Source organism: Sylvia atricapilla, chromosome Z (genome assembly GCF_009819655.1).
Source record: "Sylvia atricapilla isolate bSylAtr1 chromosome Z, bSylAtr1.pri, whole genome shotgun sequence".
In the NCBI taxonomy this organism is placed as follows: Eukaryota; Metazoa; Chordata; class Aves; order Passeriformes; family Sylviidae; genus Sylvia; species Sylvia atricapilla.
Genome location: NC_089174.1, coordinates 78,302,862 through 78,318,425, shown reverse-complemented (window position 1 = coordinate 78,318,425; position 15,564 = coordinate 78,302,862). Strand labels below are relative to the sequence as shown.

The following is a 15,564-nucleotide window of genomic DNA, read 5'->3' as shown; positions in this document are numbered from 1 at the left end:
AATAACATTCTCTTCCAAATAACATCTCTTCAGTATCCTTACATTGTATTAGGATCCTAATGTAAGGATACTGAAGAGATTAGAGTAGAATTCATTTCCAGAAGAGCTAACTACATCCTAGATGACCTTGGGGAAAAAAATGCACTCTTCCTGTGCCTCAACTCCTAATATATAAAACTGTGGCAGGTAAACTACTTTTCTCGCCAGGTATTGACAAGTCTATGAATTTTCTAGGTTCATCACACATATTGTCTAATCTAAGAGTTTCAACTTTGATGAGTAATTATAGAATTGTTTAACACAAATAATGTTACTATCAGAAGCAGTTGTTCAGATAAATAAATTAAAAAATCATCAACAATCATACCTTTTTTATTGAGTGGTCGTTTTCGTACACAAACACAAATCCTGTGCTCATCAATCTGCAAAGGAGAGTCTTTCAGTGAACTATACCCCAATTCCAGTTACAAAATATCTAACTTTATTTGACTTCTCTTTTTTAATTAAATAACCAATCATTTAAACAAAGAGAAATTCCCAAGACAGTGAGTCATATAAAAACCCCTTGTGCCTGCACAGTAGCCAATAACCCAAAGGGAGTACCATACATTAACAAAATTTCCTGAAGACAGTGATGTAATCCAACAGAGCCAACAGGTACTATTGGACTATGCAAGCAAATCCAGCTTTAACAGGGTAGATATGCTACTGACAGAAATCTCTGATTTCCATAGAATTTGACAATATTGATCATTTAAGGATTCCACTCCTCTGACACGTCTGCAAACCAAAAGACCACATCCCCTTCAAAAATCAAGTAGTAATCAATATGTTGAAGAAGTTTTTTCAAATAAGTTCCATGGTTTTGTGTGCACGTCCCTTAGCATCCCAGGAAAATTTACCATACAAGGGCTGAGTGACTACTTAGTACATATTGGCATTATTTAAGAGTAAAAAGATATTTAAATAACTTAATAATGGTTTAGTAAACTAGGACTTCCAAAACCTACTCATTTCAGTATCAACAAATTACCAGGAAAATAAACATATGTTATACTGAAAACTAATATATATTAAAATACCTATTTTTTTCATTAACAGATAGAAGCATACATTGAAAAAAAACCCACACAGCAAAAACATAGAACGATAACACATTTCCATGTTGCTGGCATACTTACAGGATCTGCAGTTGTTAGTGGTCTATAATCCAAACTTCCCCTGAAATCTCTTATCATACACATAATTTCATAATTTGGGTTTGTAGCATCAACATCCTAGGAAAAAGTAAGCAACAGAATTTTTATTATAGCTTTTTTGTTTCCAGAAAAGGCTTAAATTAATTGTCCATTAAAAAATGCACTTTAACTGAAATCTTTTTTTTTTCAGCAAAACACTAGAAATGTCTCTTGCAAGTTTAATTTAAGTTTAATGCCTTTTTCCACTCTGATGAAGCTAATTTACTGATCATAAAAGAAGCAATTATATGCTTCCCATGTCATTTTGGTTGGAATATAATAGAAAATACTTATTAATTGAGGACTCATTAGTAGTCTACTCAAGAAAGAGAAATTACTCCTGCTTTTGCCAGCACATTCTCACTGAAAAAACATACAGTCAACACTTCCTTATCGCAAATATGGCACTCTGACAGAGGCACAGATACTCCACTACAGAGGTACAACACACACCAGAGGAAAGAGCAGGACCCCCAGCAGCTCTAAACACAATCCTGCTGGATACAAATCAGATAAAGTAGCTTGTCCTAACTATTGGTCCTGTGTTAATTTATATATATTTGGAGGCATTGCAAAACTCTTTCAAGGGTCCCAAACCCCCAGCAAAGCAGAAGCAATCCCAAGGATACTCAATAGGCTACATCCAGGCTGCTATGGTTTTGGCTGGGATAGAGTTAATTTTCTCCACAGAAGAATGTGGTATGCAGCTCTGCTTTGAATTTGTGCTGTAAACAGGGTTAATAATGCATTGATGTTTTCGCTCCTCCTGTGCAGCACTTACACAGCAAAGTCCTTTTTTCATCCTCACCCTACCAGCAAGGCAGTCAACATATGCAGGACAGCTGAGCCCATGACAACAAGAAATAACAGAAGATAACTTAAACCTAGAGCCATCTCAGGTACCAGAGTGAATGGATATGCAAGAGGCTATGCATGGAGCACCAATAAGCTGAGCCTGAGCCTACTCTGTTTTCTGCAGAACTGACGAAACAACTTCCCATCACTTCTCCCTGCAAGTATCTGTTTTACAACACTTCAGGACATGCAACTGATGCCAAACATAGCCAGCTCTGGTGCTCAGACTCTACTAAGTTTTGCATGGCTACTCTCACGTGATATAAAATTTCTGAATCTCATCTGGCTGTGGACACAGTGTAGGCACTCTCAAAATGCACTGAAAATTTGCTGAAAAGGAGTCATCCTATTCTTTGCAGTTGTGACACAGCCAGTCCTCACGACAGAAAAAAATGTCCTGGTGATCAGAAGCTGATCGTACCATGATGTCATTCACACTGACCACACTGAACTAAAAACTGCTGACAGTAAGCCTTCACAAAATGCTTTTTTATAACATTCAGAAAAGAGTATTGTTTATCATGGAGAAACTATTTATCTAATATTCATCAAGACCTGTTTAAAGGTCTTGCATACTAGAAGTCAGTGCTTGGTGAATCTGCTATATTTCACAACAACTTCCTCATACAGAAATTTAAAACTCAGATGCAAGAGAAGTGTTCACAGAAGCAATAAAAAGAAAATTTTACAAGTAGCAGCACTTCATAGTATTTTAATACGTAAAACCATAAATGGTCATTCCTCACACATAAAGACATATTAATGTTTTGTGTAAATGGATGTAAATTATAAAACACAAATTTAACACAGGTGATTTTAGGTCAACTTGGAAACATCATTAAACCAGGAAAAGTAAATTGTATGAATGATTTACTTGATAGTGGTAATTCTCATGTCAGCAGCAGACTGGTACTATCTCTTTAGAGACTAACACATACCCACACAGCTGCCAACAAGATTACACTCCCAGCTTTGCTAAAGCTTTTACACCATTGTGACAGAAAGTCATTTAATATTAGGAGATTTTTCTCAAAGGATTAGCAAATTCATTTCTTTCACTGAGGTTTTTAACAACTGGTTGCCAACCTGCTTCCATGATGAAATTACGAATGTACAGACTACTTTAAAGAAAGAAGCATTAGAAGTCACTGTTAAAATCTGAGCCTCAAAAATACCTTTAAAACATCACAGATCATAATGATCAATTTATCATAATGTTGTATTACTTCCTGTAGAATAATATACCTCTCTAAAAGTCAAAAGGTTGGTTATTGTCAAAAATACATTTTCCCTAAGAAATAGCTGTCATCAGTACCTGTTCTCTGAAGAACATGCAGCAAGACAGCAATTGAAAGCAATGATTTCTTTAGGAAGAAAAAGAGGAGGAACACCATCTAAAGTAATAAGAGAGCAATCCTACCAAACACCAAAATATTTGTCAAATCTGTATATTGATTGAAAACACTTAATTTCAAGATTATCACAGTTCATAAAAATTATTAAAGACTGAAAAAAGCACAATTTGCAAATTTCTCTTGCTGACATATGATTTCCAGTTGAGCTAAAAATACTAACCTGAGCTCTCTTTTCTCTAAGTTCCTGCTGCTGTAACCTTCTTTTTTCACGCTTCTCTTGCAATTTTTCAACCTCTTTTACACAGTTTGATTTTCTCCGTGCTTAAAGAAAAAAGATGCAATTTTAAAATACTTTCTATATTTATACTGCAAACTTCAATTAAATGAATGTATCAATAATTAGAATGCATCAACTATCAACCATATTTTCAAGCAAATCTGATTAGTATAGAATCATCACAGCATTTAAATTTCTAAAATACATAAAATTTACTAGAAAAATGCCATGAGAATGGAACAATAATAACACAAACCAAAAAATATGACCTTGAAAAGTATTTGGACAGATACATGTGATCTCTTGGTTTGAATCAAAAGTAAGCCCAGACAAAAAAAACAAAACAAAAAAAAAATTGGAAACAGAAGCGAAACAATGCCACCATGGTTAAAAGAAAATAAAGGAAAATCAAAATCCAAATACTAGTACAATTACAACGAAAATGAACATATGTTTAGCCATGGCTTTCTGAAAAGCTCCTCAAGAAAGCTCACAGATAACTGAGTGTGTAGACCATTTGTCATTTATGGATAACAACATAATCCAAGAGAATGTACATGTAATGCCCAGAATGAATGAGTCCTTGATACACGGTTTACATACAAGGGGGTCCAAATTCCTTTTTTGCAGCTTGAACTGGAGATATATCTGAAACACTACCATTCTGTTGAGAGGAGGAAGACTGCTCAGGAAGCTGAGTAGGTCGTGCACGTGCAGAACCAACCACTGCAAAGGAAAAGCAAAAAGCTCATCTAGACATGGAAGAGCAATCTTTCTACCCATTTCTGAAATGCTTTGTTAAGATGAGATAAAATGAGGCCCCGTTCTAAGCACAACAATTTACTGTGGATGAGGAGGAGCCATACTCATGCAAAGTCTATCAATAAAAATATCTGGTATGCAGACTTTTTTATTCTAGTGCTGTACATTACCACAACATGATTATTAAGTACCAATGTGCATGTGCATATTTTTAAATACCACAGAATTAGTACAACTTACTATGTGCACAGAATGAAGTGTTTACTTGGAAATACACATGCAATCCTGAAGAATAAAGTGCTTCAATTTTATTTATATTGCAATTATACCCCAAAAAACTAGTAAGAAAAAAAGCCCCACTGTTTCTCTAGATTCTACAAAATGCTCCAAGCCCACTGAGCCTATGGTCACTGGAGGAGAAATGCAGTAGAAATTAAGGCCAGTGAAGTGCAGCAGAGTCTGTAAGTGGAAGAAACAAGTCTTTTTGCCTCTATACTAGAAGGGATACAGATACAACCAATATGTCTTAACTTATGCATTGATTCTATATGTGCTAAGAATGCCAGCTTCTGAAGATGCTGTGATGTCTTTTTCCAGTGAATGGAGTGGGAGTGGTGAGCATGCCTGCCTGTGTGATAGAGCTGAATGCTTTAAATTGTTTTTCAAATAGTTGCTTCGATCAGCTCTGCTTCAACTGCCCCATTTCCTGCACACACTTCTGACAGAGTGTGTCAGAAGAGTACTAAAGTGAAGGCATCAGCTTTGATCAGTTGCCAGACTCCAAGTAAAGGTCAGCTCACTATATAACATGGAAAGAACTACAGAAACAGGTTTTGAACAGGACAGACAAATGCTCACATCATTCCAAATATCATAGGAGATCTAGCTTACAAAATAAGACACCGTGCTGAGAAAACCTGAATTATAAGGCAAAAAAGAAAAATATCTAGGCCAACAGGGAATAATAAGAGGCATGATACTCTTTAAAATACAAGTTACAGGGTTATTTCATACCAAATAGATAATTTACTACAAATGACAAAATGTACGGATGTGAGTGTAGTCCATCAGTAAGACATCCCATATTTAAACACTAGGTAGGAAAAAAACCCCAAAACACTCTTGTATTTTCCATCTGTTTAATACCCTCAGAGAAAAATGGCAGAGGGGCAAAAGTGGTCCCAATCAGAAGAGTCTGATCACTTGCAAAGATATGCAAGTCCATTTGTTTTCCAAGTTTAAACATATGGACTGGAATCTAGTCTGAAGAAATGTTAGTAGATAATGTTTGGAAGAAGAATCATCATCATCATTATCATCATCATTATCATCATCACCATCATCAGTACTCATTAGTTAAGCTGAACATAGGAGAGAAAATGAAAACAATAAGCAGTATCTATTCTTTCACACGTTACAGATGCGTTACATCTGTATTCATTCAATACATACTTTTCATCTATTCTTTTGTGGTATTTCAGCAATTTTTTTCAGTTTTCTTCACTATTAACTGCAGAATGACTAAAAAACCTGTAGGACTTAAGAATTCGTATATTCTTATGACTGTTCACACATAGAATGTTACAAAACAACAGACCGTTGACAAAAAAGCTAAAAAATTGAAAACGTTAAGAATTCATTGTGCACTAGTTAGTGTATATTGAAACATCTAAATAAGCTGAGGACACTTATATATGAAAAGTCCCTGATGATTTAACATTGCATAATTAATTATCTTCAAATTTCGGCACTGTAAGTTAATTCAGCTTAACTTCTATAACGATATATTGCTTAAACCTGAATATAAATACTATATGTACAGTATGATTTCCTAAGTATACACAGGAATAATTCTAGGAATTATAAACCATATCTTTTACATCTCACAGGCATAAATACCAAATAAGAAATGCAAAACTACTAAGGAATACTAGATACACAGGAAGTTAAAATGTTACTGCACATTTTACTTCATTGAAATGGAAAGAGATAAGATTTACCTCTATTATCTCTGGCAGGAGGGTCATTCTTAGAACTCACCAAAGTTCGTCGAGTCTATAAAGAAAGAAGTCTCTCTTGTTTGATCACCATATTATATAAAGCATAAACCGCAGCCCCACTTTTGCTTCTTTCCAGTCAATGAAAATAACATGACACGAACAAAAGAGATCTTACTACTGCCAAATCCCACCATGAAAAGGGAAGGGGTGAAGGCTGATTGAACTGTATGAAATGTTTCAGAAAACTCCAAAACCTTTTCTTTATCCTTCATTAAGACATTTATTTATATAAATATTAGTTCCCAACTCCCTCTCTGCCAAACCTGTTCTTAAAAAAATCTAGAAATTTCTATTCCCTACAGGAAAAACAAAATAACACAGTTATGAAATTGCACCACAGACACAAAAGTTGAGTTAAAAATTCTAGCATAACATCAGGTATAGAGCTACTGTAAAGTTCCCATGAACATGGTGCATAGATATTACCAACCTTCACAATTTTGTTCACTTTGGCTGATGAAGCAGGTGGTGGTAGTGTTTCTGTGCTAGGTTCAATATCTTCATCAGGTGCAAGATCTGGGTTAAGTGAAAATATGCTCTCTAAATCAATCTGTGAAAAAGCAAAAAACACATTAATGACACTTGACATAAATCCTCTGTGTCCTGTTATGTTTGACAATAAACAATAAATATATTTAGTGTTTTTATCCCAGAATTTGTTCATTCCTTAGAATGAACAAATCATTTTGTTTCTAAAGAATGAACAGATCTAAGATCTGAATTATTTTCTGTTCACTAAAGATAGACTAACCTTTGGTCTTAGCATTATTTGAAAATACATCATTCCATAAAGTGATGAATTAAAAATGACCAATAGATAGTATAATTTTGTAAGATGATGAAACTGAAAGAGAAGTAGTTAGTATTATTATGGCAATTTGGCAATTACTGCAAAATATGTAAGACATTCTGTAAAATAAAAATAAGATCTCAGTTATCTTACATTTGCCAGACAGTGCAAAAGAAACAAACTGCAAAGACCCAAAAAAATCAAACCACAGCTGAAACCATGTTAAATTGATCACTTGTTTTCTTTTAAAGTATAACTGAGTGTTATTCAAATTGCTGTAAAATGTAAGGAAAGAGGGGCAGAATCTTAAAAATATGATTTTCTAAAAATGTTGAAGAGCTTTGGTCTCTATGGACTTCTATTTCTCTTGGCTGAAGCTTTCAAAGACCTCAGTGCTGTATAGATTCTGTCTGCCTTCAGCTGATGAAAGTCTTTCCAGGACTTTTTCATGGTTGTCTTTTTTTCTTCTTCCCGTGTTTTCGCAAAACCAGTAAAGTGTAAAGCGCAATTATTTGTGTTATGCTTCTCCAAACTGAAACTGGCTAACATGGTCCAAAATTTAAAGGAAGATGTGGTAGGAACGTGTTACACAAACAGACACAGTTTCTTAAGGAAAGCAAGGCTGGAAAATGGCTGCCAAGAATAAGTGAATAAGCAAACAAACTGGCAGTTAAATTCCTCAAGAATACAAACACAAGAAAATTTCCTGTCTGAACTGTGTGTCACTCTCCCTCTTAGAAATTTGATTTTTCTACTTGTAAAAATTGGATAACAAAGTCAGCCTTTGTAATCTGGTTCAAAATCAACTGATGAAAACAACTGCCGAAAAGCTATGACACAGAAATTCAAATTTACAACAGAAAACAGAATTTGCTTAACACTTTATGTACAAAACAGTCTGTAACCAAAGAATCGTGAAGTTAATTAAGATTTATGTCTCATTTTTGTTTCCAGTGCAAATTCCAAGTAATAGTTACATTTTTTTAAAGTTGTAAATAAATAAGTTTACCTCTTTCCCTTTAGTATCCCCATTTTCAATCCATTCAACAGTTACACTTTCATTATCTTCATTTAGAGATGTTACCATAGCTTGGTGAATTCGGCCTAGAAAGAAAATACAAGTGATCATTTATTAACTGGGAAAAATTTCCTGAACCTATTTTCATCCCTGCACTAAGATATACAGAGAGAGGTAGGAAGAAGATGGTTGAAAAAAATGAGGGTGATAAACAGGTGATTGCAGGCCACACCGTGTGAAGTGGCTCAGATCTGACCCACCAGTGGAGGCTCTAATGGGACAGTCAGCATCCAAGTGAAAAGCACAATGAACAGCAAATCGAGTGGTAAGTAACCAGAACCTCTCAGGAAAGCCACACCGCTTAGGTTTTCTCTCCTTAAGAACAGAAAACTCCAATACCAGATTGCCACAGGTGCTAAAGACACCTAAGGTGCACTTAACAAAGGCTTGTTTGTTCCCCATTCTAGGCTAGTACAACATTACACATCTCAACTTGTAACTAAGCCCTTTAAAATTGTGTTCTGAAACTCATTTTTATAGGCACCAATCAGGTGGTAGTCCAACAAAAACTAAACTGCCTGGAACAACACAAACCATTCTTTTAGAAAACACTTCTTACACAGACTGCAGAGCTTGAGTTAAGGTGCTTTTGAATTGACTTCTCCAGTGCAAGACCCAAAGGAAGCAAGCCTCCATAGAGTAAGATAAAACTAGTAAATTTTCCGCAGGAATAAGGATTTTTCTTCTAAAATATATAGTACACTGCAATTTTTTATGTCCTCTTTCCTTTGCACGGTACAGAAGAGCAACTGGAAGAGCAGGACAACAATGCACTGACACAAAAGGATCAAGACCCAAATTTCACATTGATTTCACACCCATGCTCTGCCCTAAAGTACCAAGAATTGAAGTTTCTAAAGAGCATGAATCCAAAGGAACTGCTCCTCACACACCCTCCTAAAACAAGGGTCCATACTATGAAGAAGCAATCCTTTGCTCCACCTGCCACGAGCCACTCCCTAGGACTACGTGCAGCTCCCAAAGTATCAGTGATCATCCTGGAGCAGTTGTGCATATGCTGCTGTTGCTGGGCACCTGCTCAGGGTAAAACACAGTACAATCAGCACACACTTCAGTCTGGGCATTCTCTGCCTTACACTTTCTCTTCTTTTCTAAAGCTATTGGCCCCACAAATCCTCTTTAGTTTTCTGCTCCATCGATTGTTTCAACTTTTTGTTTTAGCCAGTTCAGTCACAATTTGACACTTTTACAAAAAACACATAAAAAGAAAACCTTTTTACAGTCTAAGCATTCTAGGGCCTGCAGAGGGAACAGAAAGAAAGAAAAACCCCGAGTGATATCCCAAGTTACCTCAGCTAATGGTGAGAGTAACAAATGTATACCTTTAATGTTTCTTTTATTACAAAGGCAGCCTAAACATCCTCATCTAGCCAAGATCAAGTGAGGAGGGAGAATACAAGGAGGCACCACAGAAGGTAACAGCAAATCCCTGTGCAGTCACACAGTGTGTGGAGGAGAGACCAGCTGCAGCTCAGGCGAGGTGCAGCCCTCAGGGAACTCGCAGAGCAGCCCTGGGCAGCATCGCTTCCACATCTGCAGCACTTGCCTTGCCAGCAACACACATTACACATGCACTTACAACCTCCATGCTTCTCCTGGCCCAAAGCACAACTGTCACTCCCATGCTACAGCAGGTTAAGTAGTTTCTTAACATTATAAATAAAAAGCCTCCCGCTCCCCTGCCCCCATGCCTTTTTGCTTCACATTGTTTCTGGCCTCTGGCATTCTCATTTTTATTTCCATGACCCATGCTTTTTCTGAACAAACCTTTCCATTTGTGCTTCCCGACCACCATCCTCACCATCCTGAATACATCTGTCCACTAATATTTCAGCATTTAATAACCTCTAGCGACTTAATTCTGTGCAAGAACTCTGTTGTAAAACTGCTTCAATGAGCTATCTGGTCCTTCAGCAAAGTAGCACCAGAAGCTGCTGTCTTCCCATAGAAATGCCACTCCTGCCTCTTCTGCAAAGAGTGTGCTGAGACCAGGCTGCAAGGACACAAAAACTCTGGAAATTGGGAATTTAAGCTTGCATTGGTATAATCTTCTGCTGCTTTTTTAAGGCCTGGCCCAGCCGTCAATTCAGGATCAAGAGAAAAACAATGTATGAAAAACACATGTTTAGTAAAACATATTCCATACAATATTACAATAATATTTAGTCTGCTACCCAATTTTAAAATTTTTAAGAAAAGCACTATTCGCAGCTGAAACCTGTGACACTGTAACTGCAAATAGTCACAGAGCCATCATATAAGTCCTACTACATGTTTCTGTGCTCTGTTACTTTTGACAGAGAACAAACAATATTTAAAAAAGGTTTCATCTTTGCCATAACAAGTGAAAAGAGATCAAAGCAGGCTGATGAATCAACAGAAAATACCCCACATCTAACAAACACAGTAAGCCAGCATGCTGTAACAAAAGAATCACAGTAAATCTTCCATCTCTGTGCCAGATTTCATCCCTTCCCTGGCCAAGAAAGTCAGGGCTGAATAAAAACCACAAAAACCCACATACTAACAAAAATAAAAGTAATGTCCATCTTCCAAATACTCTGAGCTTAAACAGAAAATATTCACTACACTGTTTAAACTGGCAATGTACTCATACAATTTGTTCCTAAAAATTCTTTTTGTTACTGAAAGTTTACATGCTATTGAAGTGCCAGATAAAGCATTTACATCTTTACAATTGCCTCTTGCTCTCTGGAAACAGTATTCCATTATATTTTTCTAGTACACAGCTGAATACAGCAGCTGGGAAATTCAGGAATGCCAGCAACCAATTAGGCTAGCATATAATGCAAGACCAAGCTACAAATACTAAAGTGTAAGAGCCAATCTGCAGCGAGTGTTTCAATACAAAGACTCTAATTTCTGGTGCAACTTTCTAGAGCTGGTATCAAAATTTGACATGTAAGCATGTCCATGTAAACATGAACCAGCATCTTAAGCTGAAGAAGTAACAAGTAATTTAAGAAGACACACACATTAAAACCAAGAGAAGGAGAGCGGATACAACAACTCTTCCCTTGGCATTTCCTTAATTTCTAGTGCTTTTCCTCACATGATTAGAATTCAGATCACAAGCAACAGATTTTTTCTGAGAAGTTGTTCCATTTCTGTAGGGCTCCCCATCACAGCACCAAGACTGTCTGAGTTTAAGATTCATTTGGACAACGCTCTCTGGCACATGCTATGACTCTTGTCCTGCTCAAGGCCAGGAGTCGGACTTGATAATCCTGACAGCTCCCTTCCAATTCAGGATATTCTATTGTTCCTATGGGGCTCAAAACTAATGAAGAAGTTACTTGAAAAAGCAATTATTTGGATATGCTCTCTTATACAGCATGTGACATCTGGCTTATCTCTAGAGACCAGAAAATACTGCTGTGTTAAAAAACACTGCTGCCAGTACAGCAGTACAACAGAAAAATGTGTGAGGCCAACACATTACAATTACCTTAAATACACAGACATTACAATATTCTCATTCCAATCAAGTGAAAAATGTCAACTCCCCATTCCCTTTCTTCATAGTCATCTGATAAACATTTGACAAACAGAAGGAAGCAAGCATACTGATCTGACCTGCAGACATATGATATAAATATCTCCTATCGTAAAAGTTCTTAGGACAGCTAGTGGTGGGCAAAAAGGTTCAGGAAGAGCAGTGAAAGCAAATAACCAAGATTAAATCAAACATTTTAATTAACCCTTAGCCTAGGTAGGCAGTGCCAACTCATTGCAAATACCAAGTATACTCAGATCCTTACCTCTAAGCAAAGAGAACATTTTCTACCTGCCAAGCTTCTCCAAACCACCACGATTTTGAAGCAGGGATCAATCAGAGTAAAAAATCCATGGCCCTTTCATCTTCCTACTACTTTTCAGAAACATAAGTTATCAGTGTGAAATATGGGTTGGTGTCTAAATTACAGTCTGGACTACAGCAGTGGCTGACATGTGACAAACTCCTCTGTATTTTTCCAAGTGACTCAAGAAATAGAGCTGGACCACATTCTTCCCCACCCTTCCACATAATTGAAGAGTGTCTGCCCCAAAAAACGTTGTACTCACACATCTCGTGCACAAGCTTTATGAAATCTTAGAAATAGCTTTGAGCCATAATAATTAAAAATTTACACTCAGGCTCTGGATTGGGTTATGGAGAAGACTGGTTATGGAGAAGAGAGGTTCATAACTTCCACGATGATCCTCCCATTCCACCCCCAAAACAGCAGGAGAAACCCTACCCCACAGTGCTACATTATGACCATCGTACATTTAAGTCTTGGAAGCCCAAACACAGGAAACTATTTTTAGCAGGACCAGGCTGTGGCAATGTTAACAGACGCACCTTGGCTCATGGCTTGCTCACATTACATCCCCTTGTACTTGTCACATCTTCAGGAGCACAAATGCGTTATATTAGCTGTGGCAGTGGACCATCAACCAAGCACAGCTTTTTAAAGGGCATCAACAGATTAGCTGAATGCAAAAATATACTACAATTTCACACCTACTACAGTCTTGATGTAGTAGGATGACCACTGCAACAGAAGCTACTCATATCTTAAAAGATTATAATACACATTAGTGAAACAGCCATGATTTTCCTATTCATGCTCATGAGTGACTAACGTGAATGTTACCTCACCTAGAGACACCTGGATATGACTGACCTTCACCCTCTGTCAACTGATAGTCAAAATTTAAAATTGTGAAAAGTACAATTTTCTTCATTCTCTTTTAAGTAATATAAACTCCAAGTTACATATATTAAAAAAAAAAAAAAAAAAGTTTAAGAGAAGCATGAGGCTGCAAATACAGAAGCAGCACATACCAGACAGAACTACTGTAGTCCAGAAAATTATCCTCTGTGCTACTAGTTCCAGTCCTGGCAACTCTGGTGGAAGAGTTTTGCTGCTCTCACAGAGCTCAAGGAGGCAAAAACAAAAAAACAAAAAAAAAAAAACTGTAGAAAACTTTAAAGAAAGAATCTCAAGGAAAAAGAGAGTTCCTGGCTTGGTGTCTCCATCAGTGTCAACTATGGAGCCATCCCTATTCACACTTGTCCTAGTCCTCCCCTCACTATACAGTCCTGCTGTTCATCCCTCAAGGAAAAACTAGCAGTTACTGCTGACTTATGTTACTTTTTCCACAAAACCAAATGTATTTGACTTTATTTTTCTTCAAAGTTTCATTTATCCACAAATCAGTGGATATAGTATTTTATTTTCATTGTAACTATTACTTTTAGCACTTTTGTTTTACTTAATTAGACAAATTTATTTCAGCTTTGCCAGCCTTCCCTATTGTCTTGTCTGTTACCTTAGAGTGTTACCACAGCATCAAATGGACATTAAACAAGCCCAGTCCCTACAGTATTTCTAAAGCAAGTTCTTAAGTACTAAAAATAATATGTAATTTAATTAAATACATATCTTAATATTTATTTTTGTGAATGATTCATAGCTACTACCAACTCATTCTGTTGTATTGTCTAAATAATCACAGCAATACTCAAGTCCTTCATATGATACATCTGTTACAGCCACATCTGACCTCTGTAAACATCTACAATGTAACAGACAGGGATTTTGAGAACAGAAAGTAATATTACCCAAATCAACTTTCCCACTTCTGCCTCTATGTTCCAGTTTTGAATTAAAATTCAACTATAATCTACTCTTGCCCCTACATAAAAAGCTACCGAATTCAGAAATATTCCAAGTTAGATATGTAGGTGACTTCCATGGAAGGACCAATCAAACATAGCACTTTAGAAAAACAGAGTTCACAAATATTACTGACAGTCCACAAAGAAATGAGGAGGGGAGAAATAACACACAGACCTGTCACTGAGCTGTGTATAAAATTTAGCTTCAAAGTACAAATAGTACATTTAATGTGCCTTGTAGGAACCCTAAAAATCCCTTCAGAGAAACTTCCAGGCTTTGCCCTGGAAAGATTTACCATAGGGTTCCCTGCCTATGCTGAAAGGAAAGACTTCCTTCATGGTATCTTGCAGAACCACTGCCAATCTACCCTGGATTGCTTTCCTCATTGGTCACTTAACCCTGCCCACACCAAATGCTCATCCCTCGTCTCCCCTTATAGGTTTGCTGCCCCTTGCCCTGCCTTTGTACTGCCCCTGTGCCCTGAGAACATTGGTTCCTGACCCCTCCTTAACTACTGAGCACCGCATGGTCCATCTTCTGTCCCTGATTCCTTTGGCATGCTGAAATAAACCCTGCTGGAACATATCATACAGGAGGACCTTCCTGTCTTTCCTCCACTGAGGCATGTGTGTGTGTGTGCATGGACTTGAAATGGCTGTTCCTGTGGCCTGCTCTGAGCAGTTTCTGGAGGAGCATTTCATCCTGCCATGGTGAAATGCTACAGTTCCTCATAGAAAAAACAAGACGTGACTTTTTGGTTCCTCATCCATCCAACACCAACATGCCCCTCCACCCCCACCACTCTAAACCACTAACGCACAACTCATCATGCTCAGCCTAGCATAACTCATTAGCTGTCTATACTGAAACACCTTTTCTAAAGGAGTTACCAAAAGCTACATCCCCACGTTGCTGTCATGGTTTTCGTTACTCTAATAATTTTTTATCTCCAGTCTTGTCATGTAGGGATTTGGTGGGGTTTTCTGCCTTTTTTTTTTTTTTTTCTCCAGGCTGATGTCTAAAATTACCCTTTACATTCAATACAAGTTCTCTGTGGTTTCCTCAGTTAGAGGAACACTTTGTTCTTTATTTCCCTTCAAGGCAGGTCCGGTCTCTTTTGGGGTGTTAATATCTCTTCAAGCAGATTTCAAAGGGTGTTATTTTACACTAAAAAGTTCTGCTTAAAACATCTTGTCTTTATTTGCTTTCAGAAGCTTCAACTGCCAGTGAAATCAGTGGCAGTCATACCATCGCAAAAGGTTTTCAATAGCATCTCACCATGGTAGCATAGGGAAGTTTACACTACATGTTGTCTCTGGAGGCGCCAGTGTCAAAGAGGAAGAGGATACATGTAACTAAAGCAGCTGAATTCACAACAAAGTGTCCCATTATGGTGCCAACAGATGCACTGATGTTTTGATATTTACCGTCAAGTTGT

At 37.1% G+C, this 15,564-nt stretch overlaps 1 protein-coding gene across 5 annotated transcripts in view; it reads right to left on the bottom strand.

The window, feature by feature from the left end:
* KIF2A (kinesin family member 2A) overlaps positions 1-15,564 on the bottom strand; it is a 57,476-nt gene that overhangs the window by 25,633 nt on the left and 16,279 nt on the right. For 3 of the 5 annotated variants that reach the window (XM_066339908.1, XM_066339911.1, XM_066339910.1), the window contains exons 2-8: positions 8,347-8,441; positions 6,978-7,097; positions 6,488-6,542; positions 4,329-4,451; positions 3,669-3,769; positions 1,182-1,277; positions 368-422 (exon numbers count right to left, since the gene is read on the bottom strand). In XM_066339908.1, the coding sequence (XP_066196005.1) occupies positions 368-422; positions 1,182-1,277; positions 3,669-3,769; positions 4,329-4,451; positions 6,488-6,542; positions 6,978-7,097; positions 8,347-8,441 (645 nt within the window). The remainder of the gene's footprint in view (positions 1-367; positions 423-1,181; positions 1,278-3,668; positions 3,770-4,328; positions 4,452-6,487; positions 6,543-6,977; positions 7,098-8,346; positions 8,442-15,564) is intronic. The other 2 variants (XM_066339909.1, XM_066339912.1) reach the window with 1 other exon arrangement.